Here is a 19,867-nt window from a genome sequence, read left to right as displayed (position 1 = left end):
TATTTTGATTCTCTTTTCAATGCCAGTATGGGTGCCCTAAAAGAGAACACGAGAGACACTCATAAAGCTTCCTCTATTTATCACTGACCCTGACACAGAGGTCTCTATCAAAACCCTCTGGACTGTCAGGCTCTCTTCTTTTATATTGGCTTTTTTCCCATTCAAGTTACGTTTTTCTTGCCAAAGAGGTAACTTGTTATAGTTGAGATCATTCAAAGTAACTCTGTGGTAGATAAGGTCATGGCTCTTTTCAGTGATTCTTCCAAGAAGACAATTGGAAGTACAAACAAGGCTGGAGTCTAGTTTTATTAAGCTGACACTTCAGGGAGAATGCTAAATGAACAGCAAACCTTATTCACTTTTCCCACTTCCCTCATTCCAGAGAGCAACCGACACCTTGCCCTGTCATGATAAGCTCCTCGCTAGATAGCCAAACACTCGACAAGTGAACATCAATATTAATGCTGCCAGATTTAATAATCAGCGTTTGCACTGCTATTAAAGATATTTTCATATTATAATTGGGTGGCCCCTGCTCCTTTATCCAAAAGCTAAATTTGTTCTAGTGACAAGCCTTAATTTTCTGACAGATCTGAGATTTGTGTCCAAGGTGAGGAGAAGCCTAGCTGAAACTTCAGAACCTCTGTCTAGCAACATTCATCCCATACTGTTACTCAGCTTAAACTTTTAATTATAGCATTGAAACTACTGTGCTAAACTGTTCCTATCTCCATTCTGTAGATAATCTCTGCATTTTTCTTCTTTAATACAAAAAAGATAACACAATAATCTTTAAGAGCCTATCTGATTCTAATAATACATAATTCTAAGTACATCTTTCTATCCTAACTAAGTGTTGAGGCATAAATGCTAGAAAGAAGGGGTGAGGGGAATGAAACCAAAAGGAATGATAAAGAATCCAATGCCCCAGAAATAAAAGCAGCCTAGGACACTTCCATGAACTATCTGAAAAAGGAGACTAGAAAGATAGGTTTGGCACCATTCACCTTTCATTATAGATCAAGGATAAGGACTATGATTTCTTTATGAGTTTCTTGAGTTTATAATTTATAGCTTCCCCAGTATTGGTTCTTGATTGTTGGAATGCCTATCAGCACTCTGTATAATTATTGCTAAAGCCCTAAAAGAAAAAGAACTGTGTTGGTTCATGGTATGAGGAGCCTGGGACAGAATAAGGAGGAGATTACCTCTGTTCTGTTGTGAATTCCAGAGACAGAAGAACCTCCAGAATATGGCAGACACGTGCAAAGAGAAGTCAGGCTGGTTTAGTCCTTTTAATAATTTGCTTCCAGCCTGGCAAAGCACTCCAGTCCACAGGCAAACAGACCAGCCCAGTAACCTAGGCATTTTGCAAGATCGTTCTCTGCTGGCCTCCAGTCACCTCCTTGTTCCTAACCCCATCTCAATCTCTGACCCTCAGCCCTTCTCTTATTTACTTCCTTGGCCTAGCCTCTCCAGCCTGATTCAATAAATACCTTCTTTTCTAGGCTAAATTCATCTCTCTCTTCTGATCATACAAGAAATACCTCCTCCTCTGCTGAATCCCTGGAAACCATAGAAGGCAAGATAGAGGAAGGCCGAAGTATTTCAGATTTCAGCTGTAGAAGTAAGCCACAGCTTAGCTAGAAGGAAGCCCATCGATTTATGTGATATTTCCACAGGAAAAACAAATTCAGATGCAAATTGTAGGTGTGTCTATGTAAATCTGTTAGGTAGTTTTTTCAATATTTATATGATTGAGCTTTACAAAGAATTATCTAGATATTCAGCATCATATTGATATAGCTATAGAATTGGAATTAAAAGTAGGACTCTGGAGCTGTACTGTCCAACAAGGAGGCCACGTGAGGCCATTGAGCCCTTGAGATAGGGCTAGCCCAAGTTGATGTGTGCCATAAGTGTAAAATGCACTCAATTTCAAAGACAGTACCAAAAAAAGGAGAAAAAAAACAGAATGTAAAGTATCTCACGAATAATTTCTATAGTGATTACATGTTGAAATGATAATATTTTGGACATCTTGAATGAAATAAAATATATTTTATAATAAATATACAATATGTAATCAAATGTATTATTAAAATTAGTTTCACTTGTTTCTTTTTACTTTTTTAAACTTAGCTTCTAGAAAATTTAAAGTTACACGAGAGGCTTGCATTATATTTCTGCTGGGCAGTTCTGCTCTGGAGCATACTGTCTGGCCTCATACATAGCTCTACTACATACAAGCTGTGTGTTCTCAGTCAAGTTAACTAATTTTCTCCTCTGTAAAATGAGAATAATACTAATTCCTGCTTCTTCAGAGTGCTTCTTTCTACTCTTGCATCAGCAACTCAATGGATGTGAGCTGTCCCTTGGAAAAGAGCCAGACTTCGAGCAGGCAGTGTTCTTGCCTAGGCAATCCCCAAAGAGAAGCTCAACTGGGAGTCAAGCTACTGACACTCCCAGCAGCTGGAGAAACGAATGAATGTCTCTATGGGCAGCGCAGCATGGCATCCACAACAGCTTCTGTTTGTACAATGGAGAGTGCATGTTCAAAGTACAGTTCTTCCTGAAAAATAAGTAGACAGAAAAATGGGGATACTTATCTTTGTACCTGATAGAATGTACTCAATATGGCAGATAGGAAAGATCCAATATATCTAGTAGCTGCGTATAAACTAAGTGTTGAAATAAGACATATGAAAGACAACAATACTAGAGAATATACATTAAATGACTAATGAATAGTACAGACAGTCCTCAAGAACAGGTAGAAACCATGAGGGCTGAATGAATGGAAGGTTTATAAAGGAGGTATTCCAAGCAGGAGAAGAAAAATGAGTAACATACGAAGATGTGAATCAAGGCAGCATGCTTTCAGGATACACATAGACCAATTTGGCTGGAGAGAAGTTTCCTGTAGGAAGACACAGGAGGTAAAATTAGACACACAAATAGGAGGCAGACGGCAGTGGAACCAGAATGCCCCTTTAAGCTAGGGTTCTAGGGAGGTAGGGTGACAAGTGCAAAAAAGTAATTTGGGAAGATCAATTTGGCAGACTATGCCAAAATGCTTTCTTTAACTCCTCTGGGACTCTGCATCCTTTGCAGAACAATCTGATCTAATTATTATTACCCTATATTCTCACATGATACCTTTCCGGCTTTATTAATAATTAGCCCTTCAGTACATGGGAAGTTTCTTGAGATAGGGCTTTGCTTCCAAATATCACACATGAATAATAATCAGAAAAAATATACTACTAATTACTATTTAGTGTTGAGAAAGACAATCTAACAGATCTTATGTAGAAAGAGTGGTGATATGTGACTAAATGGTTATCAGATGCTTCTAAAGTTGCATTAAAATGTCCGAATATGACAAAAGGCACTAGAAAATGCTGTAAGATCAATACATTGTTAATAATATGGAACCTAAAGAAAGAGAAAGATTCTCCTTCTGGGCATTGATAAGGAACGCATGACAATGAAACTGTGCTGCCGATGTAAATTGTTTAATCTCTTTCTCTTTGACTTTAAAGAATAAAAACACAAACTTTATCAAAAAAGATGTTTTGCTTAAAATACTACAAACCCAAATTCTCTTTATCCTATAATGGGGGTCTGTGTTTTGTGTGTTTGCCGTTGGCTTCCTCAGACTCAGATTAGTCCCAAAGAAGGGTGGCAAGTGTACAGCTCAGCTCAGGATCCTGATGGACGATGCATCTGCACAGTGGTTGCTCCAGAACAAAACCTGTGTTCCCGGGATGCCAAAAGCAGGCAGCTTCGCCAACTTCTCGAGAAGGTAGGTATCCTGTGTCCCCTGTCCATAGTTTTGTTGAAAACTACATTTGAATAAAAGATATGGGAAAGCACGTAGGTAATGGTGAGGAGGGGCCTTCCAATTTTTGTTCCCCTCCTCAAATAAATTTTTTCCCCTTCCTTGAAAGGAGAACCTCAATCTTCCTACTCTATTGTTCTATTTATATGACTTTTTACTTTTCCCAACCTTGCCTTCTTAAGACTGGCTCCCTACTATATATTATATCGTAAAATCTAGTTGGTCTCTCCTTAAGAAAAAAAAAAAAAAAGCAAGACGTCTTATTCCGATGCCAGAAATTTAGCCTCAACTCTCAGATTCACACTAGGCTCTTTGAGCTCATGGTTTTGGATCCCATTAACAACCTTGCAAGGAAATTAAAATAATGGCATGCAATATGCAAGCTATCTGAACAGATAATGAATAATTCCATGTATTTATCATCATTCTCTAAGTCATTCCTTTGAACATTAAGCTCTTCAATTTCATTCAATAGCATTCTCTCCATATAATTTACTTAAGCCGGATCTATAACAATCAAATGCAGAATGTTCTTGATTTATTCTCTTTTACAGATAAAAGTCAGCTCATGAAAGGTTATTTATGTTTAGTTTGGGGAGAAAAAAAACCAATGAATGGTTCTTTCAATTATTCTCATTCAGACTTTCACTGTGTTGAGCTCTGAATATAGTAGGACAGCTGGGATGGCCAGACTGATGGAAGGATGACAACATGTTTGAATTTTAAGTACCTTCAGGGATAATAAGATAAATTAGGTAGTATGTGCTTTGAGATGATATCAGCCTCAACAATTCACTCTGTGCAATATCATTTCCATGATCATCCACACAGTTATGGCATTGAATAGGAACTTTTACACAAAATTAAGAGAAACCAGAAAAATGAAAGCATCAGACTTGTTAAAACAGGCATTCATAGTTTATGCAATTTCAAGCCTAACCACAATAACTTTCTTCCACTGCCATATAATAGAAATAAAGTTCTTCTGTGCACATTATTTGGAAGTCTATTGATGTTCTAAGATTTTAGGAAGATATTTTCATGTTTTTATACAAAGATGAATCTGTTTCTCCTCTTCCTCTCGGTGGAGCTGCCATCATCTATTGGCTCTCTCTTCTTAAGTTTTTTTCTTTTAAAGATCCCATCTTCCCCACTCCTTCAATACCTGTTCCCCAGACAAGAGCAAATGTGATTTTCAATCAAGTTAATGACTCTAGCTAGTGTGCCCCTCAACTGTTAGAAATCAGGCATATGAACTCTAATTAGTCTTAGGTATTGTTTTCCAATCTTGATTGTCTTTATTTTTATTAAAAAATCATATATATAGTTTAATATTGTTTGGTTACTAGGGAAATTAATTATATTGGCAAAAAGACAATCTTTTAAATCCAAGTTTCCTTTTCTAATGAATTGTATTTCCCCTCAGATTACTGACTTTCTCCTCCAATCTTCTTTTCTATGTAAAGCTATCTTTTTTTCTACATCAACTATGATGAAAAACGGTTTCGTAGACATCATAACCTTATTTGTGTTACTATTTTTCAGTATAGCATTGCATACACGAACCCAGACATAGACTCAGACATTTCTTCAAAAGCCAGTTGAAAAAATTCAAAGGGGGCCAGCCCGGTGGTACAGTAGTTAAGTTTGCACGTTTGGTTTTGGTGGCCCAGGGTTCGCCTGTTCGGATCCCGGTGAGAACCTACACACTGCTTGTCAAGCCATGCTGTGGCAGGTGTCCCATGTATAAAGTAGAAGAGGATGGGGCAGATGTTAGCTCAGGGCTGGTCTTCCTCCAAGAAATAAAAATTAAAAAAAAAAAATTCAAACAAACTATGAATACCAGGAAGTAGAGAATATGCTCCACAGGTCCAAAGCAAAACGTGTTCCAGAGCTATGATAAAACCAGGACTTAGTGAAGGATGAATAAGGCAAAAAAGTACCACCAAGGGGGTTGATTGAAAACAATCATTGAGGGGCTGGCCCTGTGGCAGAGTGGTTAAGTTCACATGCCCTCTATGCCCCACTTTGGTGGCCCGGGGGTTTGCCCGTTTGGATCCTGGACCTGGACCTAGCGCTGCTCATCAAGCCATGCTGAGGCTGCATCCCACATAGCAGAGCCAGAAGGACCTACAACTAGATTATACAACTATGTACTGGGGGGCTTTGGGGAGAAGAAGGAAAAAAAATGAAAGATTGGCAACGGATGTTAGCTCAGGGCCGATCGTTAAAAAATAAAAGAAAGCAATCATTGACATTTATACAATCACTCTATCCAATATGCAGTTTGCTTAATATTTTAAAGAAATTCTGGAAAATCACATCTTTAAAAATTCTTTGATACCTATATGACAAAAAAGAAATAAAATTTATTGACAAAATCAAAGTCACTACAAGTTAGATTTATTAGTTTTACCACTTGGTATTGTTATGCCAACAGAGGAATAGTAAATTGTGTGCATGATGTAGAGTGGCCAAAAGGAAGAAAACAGCACTGATTTGCTGCCCTGACCCAAAGAAAGGACATCCAAAACAAGCATTCCTTATGCAGTCTGAGCCAGTTCCTTTCTGACTTCTCTACAATTCCACATAAGTCCAAGGTACCAGATGGCAAATAAGAGCATGACCTTTAAGCAGCTCATTCACCATTAACCAAAGGATTGATTTAGTCATATAAAAAGGGAATATTTTAGTAATAATAATATTAATAACAATAGTTCTCATCTGTCTGTATCCAGCCCATTCAATCCTCACATCAGAGGTAGTTGTCCTTAGTTTACACAAAAGGCAACTGGTGCTTTTTGAGGTTAAAAACTCTACCAATGTCACCAATCAGTAGAGTGTGGAGCCTTTCCAGATCAGTTTTGCATTTTCTCAACACCATGCCAGTGTCATCCAGAATGCCACACTTATTTCAGCAATGCTCTGTCAAAAATTTTTAACAAGTGTTTATATTACTGAACATTAGAAAGATTACAATTGGTTCCACAATATTTCAGGTCTCAGTATGCCCAAACTAAAATTGTTGACTTAAAAAAAAGTTTGCTTGTTAGCTATGTAGCTTCTCTGTACAGTTGAAGATGTCCTGCATTGACTAGGTCAATATTTCCTAAAGCATTATTTTTGGAATACCATGCCAGTGACATCCTCCCAATAAAATAATTTTAAGAAACACTATACATCATACTTCACTCTTGAAGATTTCCATCACACGGTTTAATACTAAAGGTTTTGTGAAAACCTACAGTAAAGAAATCTTTATTTTTGTTAACTCTAAGGCTGTCCAAAGATATTGAACCATAAGATATTTTGTTTCCAAGTAGCTTCCACACTAATTATGAATGAGAGTGAAAATGTAAGTTAATTAGTGTTTAAATTCAAAAAGTTCTCAGACATTTCACTTATACAAAGAACCAAGATAAATAAAGAGTTCAAAAAAATTATCAATGACGGGGGACAATGAGCTTGCCAAGCTATGTAGAGAGGATCTAAAGTGCAGGGACATGCATGGAAAGATGAACCGCAGAAGATAAGAGACAAGCAAACTGAAAGAGGAACCACAATAGATGTGTCTCCTTCCTTCAAGTGAAGTCACGGAGATCCAGTCTCAGGTATCATCAGGACACTGATGTTCAGTGGGTCTCTGTAACCAGTGGGAAACTAAGCAGCCCTAGGTACAGCCAGCAGGAAAAGCAAAAGGGAGCCCAGAGCCAAATTCTTCCCAATTAGTTCCCATTATCCTGAGCCATTACCCTAAAGGTAGTTCTTATAATTATATATGATTCTTCAATATAGAAAGTCACAATCAAGTCTCAGCAAAAATCCTCTCAGTGCATTTTTCCACAACACAAATAAAGCTGAAAATTAACTTGATAGGGTAAGTTAGAGACAAAATAAAGAGGGGCTTTTTAATTTTATTTAGAATATCTCACTTGCCTATCATTTTCTAATTGTACAGACTCTACCTAGGTACACAGAATTCCTAGAAGAATATTGGCCATACCAGAGATGGGTGTCTTCATAGACAAATGTCATATTCAAATGCATAGAAACACTAATGGCTTTTCTTTACTCTTGCTTAACCATAATGGAGTTGAAAATTGTTTTGAAAGCATTGCATTTATCCAAGTTGCAATTACCATGCTTTCAATGTTGTCTTAGTAATTTTATGCTGCACTAAAGATTAAAACAAAAAATGAAGCTTTCTGAATGTAGGGATGATAGCAAATTAAGAACTATTTCGGAGTCATGTAATGCTATAGCCTAACTAGTGACAGGAGGAGGAAACTTTCTTTAAAAGATTAAAATACTAATTACCTATTACTACTATTGGAAGTCTAAGATAATTTCATCTAACAGATATTTATTGAGCAATTATTCTGTGACTGGTTCTACGTAAGTCCTTGGAAATAAAAGATATGAATAAGACACAGTTTCTAACCTCATGGAGCTCGCAGAAGGATAGCCCCTTTTCTGTTCCCTCCAACACACATATTACATAATTACTTTTAAAATATGTTTGACTGTAATATGTCCTGAAAACACACGGGATTTGTAAAGGGTAGGACTATGGATCAAGACAGCAGAAAAAGAACAAGAAAATGTGACCTTCTCTGACAAGAAAAGTGGAGGAACTGAGGCAAGCCAAGGCAGCCGAATTCACTGCCCTTTCTGAGTGCTCCAGTCCTGAGGAATGTCTCAGCAACTGGCTCTTTGTAAGTAGCTGGTCCACTAAGCTTTGTAACTTTACCTGATTACAAAAATCTGTCTCTGAACAAATCATCCCTTTCTTATTCGTAACTCACAATTTTTGCGATGAAAATAACTTTTTACTTATAACATAAATAATACATGTTTATTAAAAAATAAATGAAATAACGCACAAAAACATATGAAACAAAGTAAAATTCACCTGAAATCCCATCACCATTTTTTTTGGTGGCTATGCTTTTATGTATTCATTTATGCAAATAAAATATAATTATATGCAGATAGATTTACAACTATATATAGTATTTACCAGGGACCCCTTTCTGCAATGTTTATTTTGTTACTTCTCATCTTACACACATCACACCTCTCACAGAAAAGTAATGTTAACACTCTAATATGTATTCTTCTAATCCTTCCATACCTTTCTCCACAATTTTTTGCTTATATACTCCATTTTCTTTTACATATGTGTGCATGTATGTGTGTGGGGGTGGGTAGAAGAGAGAGAAAAAGACAGAGAGAATTTTATTTAAAATAAAAGAATCAAATCATATGAAGATCTTTACATTTGCTTTTCTCACTCGCTTTTCTTGTGGAAATTCCTCTATTTTGACCAGTGTTTCTCACTGGTCTATTTATATTTAATAAATAGTGAAATCACTTGGGGACCTTGATAAAATGCAGATTCTAACTCAGTAGCTCTGGGATGGGCCCCAAGATTTTGCATTTCTGGCAAGCTTGCAGGAGATGCGAAGGTTGTCGCTCTGTAGACAATACTTTTGAGCACCAAAGTATAAGAGATCTATCTTATTCTTTAAACGAGTTTCTTTGTATTCCGTTCCTCAATTCATTTAACAGCTTTCCTTCATGTTGTTTTCAGGTTTTTACTGCCAAAAAAAATTGAAGTACCGTTTCTTTCCTCATTTCTACATGTTTCATAAGTCACCTCTTTCCTACTTCTAAAGAGCATGGGGCTCAATGAACCTGGGATGGTGCCACGAGCTTAACACACGCTCATTGCCTATCTACCCAACAGTTGATAAAAGTTGCCATTTTCCAGGTCTCTTAAACAGTATGCTCCCAATGAGGAGGTGCCCCAGCACTACAACCACTTACCTTGCTCAAGTCAGTCTCACCCCTGGGAGTACTTAAGATGCAGCTTGAAGTAACTGTACTGCAATGAACGCATTCTAGGTCTGTTGGACACTTCACTGTCATCCACAATTGCTAAGTATCCCAGATCTTGAAGAAGTCAGAGTTAGTACTTACAGAAACAACTCATTTTAACATTTAACAGACTAAGGCATTATAAGCGTACAAAGCCCTGGAATGAAAATTCTATTTTTAAAATTTATTTTTCTGATATATTAAATTCTTATTTATATTTAGTCATCTCTAATGCTAGAATGTCCATTTTATTATTTCCTGCCTAGGTTTAATTTTCTCTTGCTGAATTTTTTGAATGTTTACCATGAAGAATTGTCCTTCTGAAAATATGTTATGCGGAAATGCAACTATGAAGTTGGGACTTCCAGTTCTTTATGTTAATGTCATTTTTGCTACTTTGGTTGTGATTGCATATACCTGTAAACAGACAATAATGTACAGCCAATGTTCTTCTTTAACAGGTTCAGAACATGTCCCAGTCTATTGAAGTCTTAAACTTGAGAACTCAGAGAGATTTCCAATATGTTCTTAAAATGGAAACCCAAATGAAAGGGCTGAAGGCCAAGTTTCGGCAGATTGAAGATGATCGGAAGACACTAATGACCAAGCATTTTCAAGTAGGTTTGACTTCTGCAGTCTTGTCAATCCAAATGAGATACTGAGTGTGATGGACAGCCAACATGGCACTCAGCTAGAAATAACTGTGCATTGGCCCATACATGCAAGATTAAAGACTCACTGGGGACGTCAATCATCTCTCTACTGAAACTGACCATTAGCTGGTAGGAATGCCTAGAAGATTTGCTACAAAAATAGCCTCATCCTCCTAGAATTTAGTGGAGTTTCTAGATAGATTTACAGACACTTCGACATCTATGACAAGGGGAAATCTCAAGGAAAATTAATAATTAAAATTTTCAACGTTTTCTGATGATTTTATGGTCTGCTAATATAAGGAGAAATATAGAGAATATAAATTATTAGAAGAAGCAATAATACCATCATTAATAACATGTAGAAAAGAGAGTTGTTTCATAATTTGACACAAATGAAGTCATTTTTTTAGACTTTTAAGTTTATCACTTCTTGGTCTTTTGGCTAAGATCAAGTGTGTAGACTTTAAGCTGTTTATTGGCAATTATCTAGAAACACTGAAAATAGTGCTTTTAAGCCTGCTGTGTGGACTTTTGTTAACTATGTATGACAGTGTCATAGATTTAAAAAAAACCTGACTATGACAATGCCATTTGAGCCTCTATTAAAGCCAAATAACCTGCCTTAAAGAGGCTTATCATGTAGTTTACAAGACACACTGGTTTTATAAACATAATAGCCTCTGTTTTCCCTGCCGCTTAGTGAGATTGACTGCTAATGATGAGGGAGTGGGTCTGAATTCAAGCTCTTGGTCAAGCATTAGAAGTGCTTTTCACACATAGTGGTGAAGGGCAGAGAGCTAGTCAGTAACATGCAACAGGATCTCTGCACAGCTCATTTTAATGTGGCAGAAATTTTCATAGTTTTGTAATTTTCTTCAATGGTGCTCAAGAGCCTGAGTAAAGAAGCGCAGAAAACAGTTCTTAACCAACGTTAAAGTTCTACCAAAAAAGGCGCAACACAAGGAACAGAGGGTGAGAAAGTTGAGGGTAAGGATAATAGAAGGGGCTGAAGTGATGAATCAGGAAGTTTAAGTTGAAGAGAGACGTAAACAAAGCCAGAAGATTAAGAAATTAGAACAAATTAGAGCAAGGCCTAGAAGACACAATTAATTTAAATATTATTGGAAATGTGAGAATGAGTGAACTGGACAATAGAGAATTTATGGGGCAATGGTAAATAAAGAAGAATATAAGGTTGAGGAATAAATGAATTAATTTTAACCAATATTTATTGAGCATGTACTGTGTGCAGCGCAATGTTGAGCCCACTGCTAGATATATAATATATAATCTCTCTTCTATGAAAGACAACTAACAAGCAGGCAGGTAAAATTGATAGTAAGTAGAGGCATAAGCATTACTTAACAGCACAAAGAGAAGAGTGATTAATTTTGTTAAATTTTGTTTAGAGAAGATCAGGGGAAGAGTTTCAAGATTTGGCAATATTCGAGAAAGCATTTTTGGACTGGTGCCTACCCCCAACCCCCCCCCCCAAAAAGTATTAAATCACAGAGGAGATAAAGAAACCAAAAGGTTTTCAATGTCAGTTTTCAATGTTCAAAGTTAGGGCATAAACTGTAGAGCAATAATGTGATACTTGAGCCTGATGCTGAAGCCATCAACAAAATAGGCAATAGTAAGCTGGCACTTAGGGCACAGGGGGAGCATTCCCAGAAAGGAAGAGGGACAGAAGGAGAGGAGCTCAGGGCATCTGGCATGGAGGGAAAATCACTCAAACTCAGGTGGACAGCTTGAGGGACAGCTTGAGGGTGCCAAGGCTGGCAGGACCAGGGACACATGACAACAAATATGCGTCTATGGGAACTCTTGGGAGAAGACAGGAAACAAAGAAACAAAAAGACACAAAGCTGAGAGAAACACAAAGATGTAATTTGCCTATTCCATGCTTGCCCAGCAGTAGCCCGGCTACCGATAAAAAAACTTAATTTTCAGGCAGCATCATAGGATCTAATGATTTTGATTTTCCCAGTTCATGTAAGCCAAGTAGATACTGAAATTATATGTCAAAATCCAAATAGCAGTAATGATAATGACTATTTTTCTGAAGAATTACTCTTATTTAGCACACTTCTGAGTACTTTAAACATCCTCACAACAATCCTATGAGGTAGGCACCATTTTTATCCCCATCATTCAGATGAGCAAACTGATGCACAAAAAGGGTTAAGCAATTTTCTCAGGGTCATATATCTAATATGTATCAGAATCGTAAAGTCCAGCTCCCTAATACCAATGACACGTTGTCTCTCTGAGTAGACTACAGCTCTCTGATATAAAATAATAATAAAAATTAGATGTTCAATATATATTTGCTGAATTTATTTATTCACTGAGTCCTACCACGAGTCAGATTTTGTGCTAGGTGTTGAGCAGCCATGTTTGAGAAGAAATGGAGCATTCCAAAATAAGTTTAACATCGAAGGCTACTTTTAAATCCGAAGAAAATCTTCCTCTGGCATACCATTTCAACTTACAAAAAGCCCTAAGCAGTTCTTGTCTTCTCCATTCTTTAAGATGAAAAGCTTTTCTAGTCATCATAGTGGAGACTATCATTTTTATATGAAGAGACCATTATTGGGGAAGATAGTCTATACATAAATGCTAATACAACCTCTGCTGTAAGAGCAACACTGTAGAAAGCGAAATTCTAAAAGGGATTAGCAAGCACAAATCTGTGCTATTCTGCTTTAATCTTTTAAGTATTTGATATATATATATATTGGCTGGACTTCCCACTGTTCTTTGACAAGTTTCCGGAGTTTCAAAACTGACTGCCAATAATCAAACAATGAATTTTTGAAAAGATCCAAAAATACAAAGACCTATTTTTTTTAATTCATGGGGAAAAAATGCCACCAGAATTGTGACATTTACTGCTCTTTGATATTCACGTACAAAAATGTAAAACTCTCCAGCACAACAGTTGCTATAATATGCAACGAACAGTACCGATAGAACTCTTCTCGTTAAAATCCTAATGAAGCAATTGTGTCTTCCTTTAGGGATGCCAAGAGATGCTCAAACTAATAAGTTTATTTCAAAATTAGCCACCAAAATGAGCAAAGCTCTGCAATTCTGCCTTTTGACTGGGTTATTTATGAATCCTTCTCATTATTAAGACTCTCTTTACCCTCCCGTTCAACATGGACATATAGACGAATTCAAAGAATACTGAGCTTACACAGCAAGTGGAAATTTCCCCACAAGGAACATAAACCCATCAATCAGGGTAGCAATGGGAGTTCCTGCTATTTTAATGCATTTATAGTAATAACATCTTCTAAATGTAATTTTAAAATGCAATTTTTGGCTCCTTAAATTAGTGTACAGCATGGTTTCTGACAGCACCTATGGATTATTCTCAAACTATCAAAACAGTGACAGCTCTTTCCACAATTATATCATCTGCAATAAACTCCAACTGAATCAAACTCATGAAATATTTTCATTGACCATCAACACGAAGTTGAAGGGAAAGAAGAAAAGGTGGCATGTCTAGAAATTGAAAGTGAAACTGCACGTGTGGCTCAGTTCTGTGACGCTTGGAGTGAAGGACATTACGTTGGCAACATACACTTCTTGATCTCCAAATGAAAATCAACTTTTCAGTTCCGAACAGCTCTGTGCAACTGGCTCTTTTGTTACAGAAGCTATGAGCATGTTTGTCCCTGAAAGAGTTAATTCACTACATGTGCGAGCTACTCCGCTTTACATAAAGAGCCCTAAATTATCTATGCTAAGGCAAGTGGAGTCAGAGGATGGGTAATAATTCAAAGTGGTAAACAGCAACATACATTTCTTTGAGCTTTGAGAGGCTTTGCTTGATTTATTATGCTTGCTGAACTTACCTTCCTAATGATGCTGTGCTAAGATGGATATTAAAAAGAGGAATACTCAAGCACAATGGAAGGACAGAGTGATGTTAGGCCATAATTAGAAAAATTCTAAGTGTTAGGGAATAGCTGTTCCAGGATCCAAAGTTTTCTGTAAATACCCTCAGTACTTAGTAACATAGATAATCAGTAACTGGGTTAATTAGACTTAACAGGCATAAGCTATTTGACCTATTTCCAATAATTCATAATTAGAAAATGGACCCTGCTTCCATTTCCTAACTAAATAATGCATTACCCACTTTATAAAATGCTACCAGAAAGTGAGATAATACACAAACCTTTCCTACAATAATTGCTATCATAGGAAGTTTTTGTAATTATGACAAGGATCAATTTGTTTTATAGAAAAGCATTTAAAGAGAGGTTCTTGCTTGAAAGGCTGAGACAAATAGATTTACTCTTAATGATCATGTGCCCACCAACATTTTCACAAAATACCTAATTTCAACCAAAAATCAGTAAGGAATTTTGATACACAAATATCAAATCATTATGTTGTACACCTGAAACTAATACGTTATATGTCAATTACATCTCAATGAAAAATAAATTAAAAAGTTTTTTTAAAAAGGAATTTGAATCTGTTTTAATAACCTCCTTTAAGTATCATATTAAAAAGAAGGTAGCTGCTTGATCTGTTTACACGACTCTCACGAACAACTGGCTGCTTTCCACAGGAGTTGAAAGAGAAGATGGATGAGCTCCTGCCCTTGATCCCCGTGCTGGAACAGTACAAAACAGACGCCAAGTTAATCACCCAGTTCAAGGAAGAAATCCGGAATCTGTCTGCTGTCCTCACTGGGATTCAGGAGGAAATTGGTGCCTATGACTACGAGGAATTACATCAAAGGGTGCTTAGCTTGGAAACCAGACTTCGTGACTGCATGAAAAAACTAAGTGAGTACAATAATTCCATTTGTCTAAGCTGTGTTTTTAAGTAGTTTCAGTGAAAACTGCATTCTTACATTTTGCAAATATCCGTAAATACCTAATTATAGGGAAACGAGTGACTGCTTTCTAAGTGTAACGTAAGTGTTCCCTAATGGCTTAAGCATGCCTGGGTACTCAGCATTATTCTATTAAAAGTTGCCTGATTTTCAGAGCACCCTGTTACCATTTGATGGCTTGAAATAAGTAGTCTGGAAAATACAGTCAATTCTATTGTCTACACTAATGGAAATAAGTTTTATTACACACAGATAATATGTGATGGTCAATCACTGCTTGGCTAGAGGAAGCAGGGAGGCATTTCTGCTAGTGGAGAAAGTTAGAGGGCTGGGGAAAAGGAAGATTATCTGGGACCAAATGTGAAACAACAATGATTAAAGCAAACCAACACAATTCCTCTATTATGCAGACTTGCCGTCAGCTGCTCTGATCCAAAGAAGAAATAAAAAAGGGCACCTACTCAAATAGATATTCTCTATTCTGCAAGGAGTCAAATGTGTGACATGGGTTAAGGACGCTATTTCTTGAGTCATAAAATGTCTAGTTCAACCTGGTCTGAGTTTGCACACTCTCCCATTGCATCCAGGAGCTAATTATTCAATTGAAGTCATCACGGGACTAGTCTGTAACTTAACGTGAAGTAAATAAGTGGTCATGAATTGAATAAGAGGGGTTGTACATCCATTTAGTAACAATATTTTAGTTGTTGACATGATGTGACACGACAGGGAGGGCAATGCAATAAGCATAGAAAATTGTTCTCTCAGCTAAAGAAAAGCTTCCCTGGAATAGGAAATAAACTGGGAAAAGGAGTAAAGAATTTGGAAAAAATAATCAATTCCCAGTAAAGAAAAGTTCAGAGAATAAATGTCAATGTTTAAAATAAAGTTTGAATGGCTTACAAGAACATTTTAAAGATTACTCGTTTTACAAATATAATTTAAATTCCATGCCTCCAACTCTTGCTCCTCTCCACCAATTTTCCACATTATTGACAAAGGGATTTTTTGAAATACAATAAATCCAATATTATTTCACTCTACTTCAAGTATCCTAAGAATCCTTTATGTCCTAGGATACAGTCCACGGCTTATGAGGCCCTTCATGCGTGGCACTCCCTACATCTCCCGTTTTAGGTCCTGCCCCTTCTCCCCTTACAAGCTATGTCCCAGTCACATTGCTCTACACTCTCCAGCACAGGATGCTGTGAGACGCTGTTTGTTCCTTCTGAAACACTCTTTCCCCTGTTTACTCCTTCTCTACCAATACACTTTCACCTGCCACATGTGACAAACTCCTATTCATTCTTCAGGTCTCAGTTTAAACGTTGTGTCTTGCCAAAATCCTTTCTTGCCCTCCCTATGTGTCCCGTGTGTCCCTGCTAGGTGCTCTCAAACCCTGATCTTTTACCACTGATTGGACTTTTCCTGTTTCATTATCACTGCATGTGTAATTGGATGTCTTTCTTGCTAGACTTTCATTTCATAAGAACAAGAAGAATGTCTATGATATTCACTCTAAATCTTGTACCTCCCAATGCCTAGAAAATTGTCTGACAAGGAAAAATTACTTAATGAATATTTCCTGAATAAATTGATTCTATAGGGAGTCATAAGAACAATTTCTAAACTTTGGAAATAGAGTACTAATTTTTGTTTACTAAATACAGTAAATATTAGCTATTTCAAGTGTCAGAAAACAATCTATTTTACTTGTTAAAAAAAAAAGATCTCTTTTAGCCACATATTTGAGTTAGGACGGCAAAAGATTGATTAAGACAAAGCAAGGGAAAAGTTATTTATTTGATATAGCAGTTAAATAACTCCTTTATATCCTTTTGCTTTTATAATTCAAGTTATGGAGCTTATTGTCAATATAAAATAGGTAAACATTACCAACATAAAGCAATTTTGCTGCCATATTTTACACTTTTTTAATCAAGGGATACCTTTAGTTGGTTCACATGTTAGTTACGTAGCTTGCCAGACGATGTATCCACCAAATAAGCTAAGAAGAAAATCTCAAGTCAAGAATTGTTTGAGTACCCTCAATATCTAAGTTACTTTGGGGCTTACAAAGAAGTATCTATATGAATATTTTATTAGTCCATAAAACATCTGGTTAAAGATTTTCTGTAAATGGCAGTACATGGCTCTGGTTTGTGTAGGGTTCTGACTTGCATTGGAAGACGTCTGTATGTTACAGTTGAACCACTCCAGACTCTGAGAATCAATTTACTCTGTCACTCCTAGCATCTTGCAATAAACCCAAGCCATAGGCTTTGTATGCTGAGACCAGGTGTCTACTAGGTACAAATGGACTCTACGAAAGCAAGGGCAGTCCAGAGAAAGGTTCTGCCTTGTAAACACCTGGAGGCTTAAAATGTGCCAGGTATGTTTTTGAGGGGTCAACATGGAAAACTCGGGATTTGCTCAACTTTAGAAATGAACTTCACTTACAACATATATTCTCTCTGAGTTTACTAATCCGGAAATAACGTCTACTGCAGTTAGGCAACTCTACACTCCTCTCAGCTCTTTCATGATTGCCTATTTTTTTTTTCTAATCCACATGTAACTCCCCACACACAATCTCCTCCAATATTGAAAATGATATTTGAGACAAAGAGGGTTAATCTCAGTGGACACAAATTCATCTTATTCCTTCTTACTGAACCACAGATAATATCTCTATGGTGTCCTTAAGCCTCAGGACTATGATCTGCAATATTATCAAAGGCTCTTTTTATTAATTTCCCCCCAGGGACCACAAAGTTTGAAAGAATGTGACTGTAAAACTGAAATAATTAGTTAAGATTTATTTTTATTTTATCTAATCAAAAACATAAAATCTAAGGGCTGGCCTGGTGGTGCAGTGGTTAAGTGCACGCGTTCTGCTTGGGCGGCCCTGGGTTCACCAGTTCGGATCCTGGGTGTGGACCTGGCACCGCTCAGCAAGCCGTGCTGTGGCAGGCGTCCCACATAGAAAGTAGAAGAAGATGGGCATGGATGTTAGCTCAGGGCCGGTCTTCCTCAAAAAACAAAAAGCAAAACAACATAAAATCTAGCACCAATACAGATATAAAACAGCAATAAAACTAGTATTCAACTTTCTTATTTAATGAGATGGCTGCTATTCGAGTTGATAGGACCTCATGAGATACCGAAAATAGTTTTCACATGTCATAAACTCCTTTTACATTGTTAGTGGCCTTCAGATCCCTATGTACTTTTGTACATCCCTGTGTGTGACGAGTGCCACACAAACAATGACTTTAACTCATTTATGCTTCTTGTCCCAAGAACTGAGTACTTTTCTCCATCACACCATGTTTATGTCAATTAATCAAAACCACTTACTGAGAGCCTTCTGAGCAGAGAAGATATTTATCAACTGGATCACAACCCTTAATTACAATGTAGAAAACATGTCCAGGTAGAGACAGACAGCCTTAATACCATAAAGTATGAAGCCACATGGTCCCTCAAAAAATAGATAAATGAATCTTTATATTTTCTATTAAAAAAAGAATTACTCCCATTTGAAAATAGGATCTCTGATAAGATATATATATTTGCAGAAGAAAACGCAAACATATAAATTTGAGTGTAGCACTAAGTTATAGCTTCATTAATACCTTACTTAGTGTTTACACTTTCTGAGAATTGGTATATATTGGACCAAACTCTCTCTCTGAATGATTTTAACTCCATACCTAGTATTATCTCAAAAGCAAGTCCTGAATATCAAGACACCAGAACACATGGACTCAGAAAACAGATGTTAATCAATATCAGGATCATTAACAGGAAATGTAGAGAAAAAAACATATCAAGGGTTCAGTGTTCCAAAGGAGTCTAAAATCCAGTTGCTCTGCTGCTCGGATCTACAGTGTGACATTAGATAATTATGGTATCGACAATGTAGTAGTGGGAGCAAGAAGGCTCATCCATCAATGGCATCTTCACTCTTCACAAAAGCCTCTCAACATACACAGTCCATTAGCAGAGGATAGAAATGGATAGAGAAAAAAGAACACAATTATAACAATGATGAATGCATTTCCCCTCACATTTCCAGTAGATTTGCTTTAAGAGAAAAAACTATAGTTGAAGATTACATGAAGTTCAAGACACCAAAAAAACAAAGTAGCTTCATTGCCTGCAAGATCTACTCCCAAATAATAAATAAGGCACTGAAGGAACCACAAGTCATTGAGACCAGTAGGGCACCATTTGGCTTATTTCTATTGGATAATTAAAGTTTTGGATAAAACAGAAATGAGAAGAAATGCTTCAACACCAATGCACCCTAGTGGCCCGAATGAGGTACATAATGCTCTTTCCTAAGTGCTTAATTTTCTCCTGTGAGAGACTGAACAAAGTCCCCTGTGCTTAATTAAATCATGTCACATTCCTAGATATGCAAAATATAATTATATGCATGTGAGAATTTGACTGACAGAGCACAGTCAAAGCTCTTGCACACCCCCTGAGACCCCCCCATAGATATTTAATGTATATTATAACCCCGCTTTCCAGCTTTCCGGTCCTTCCCCCCTCACTCCCTCTTGTTAGTTCTATTTTAGGGCAATGGTTTGGTGCCATCTAGTGAAGTACAGG

General features: G+C 36.9%; 1 protein-coding gene across 2 annotated transcripts in view; it reads left to right on the top strand.

Moving 5' to 3' along the window:
- OLFM3 (olfactomedin 3) overlaps window positions 1-19,867 on the top strand; it is a 182,203-nt gene that overhangs the window by 146,377 nt on the left and 15,959 nt on the right. For both annotated transcript variants that reach the window (XM_014865266.3, XM_014865265.3), the window contains exons 2-4: window positions 3,662-3,808; window positions 10,186-10,341; window positions 14,975-15,194. In XM_014865266.3, the coding sequence (XP_014720752.1) occupies window positions 3,662-3,808; window positions 10,186-10,341; window positions 14,975-15,194 (523 nt within the window). The remainder of the gene's footprint in view (window positions 1-3,661; window positions 3,809-10,185; window positions 10,342-14,974; window positions 15,195-19,867) is intronic.

This window comes from Equus asinus, chromosome 16 (genome assembly GCF_041296235.1).
Source record: "Equus asinus isolate D_3611 breed Donkey chromosome 16, EquAss-T2T_v2, whole genome shotgun sequence".
NCBI lineage: Eukaryota > Metazoa > Chordata > Mammalia > Perissodactyla > Equidae > Equus > Equus asinus.
The sequence above is the reverse complement of the archived record's forward strand: the minus strand, read 5'-3'. Positions and strand labels throughout refer to the sequence as shown.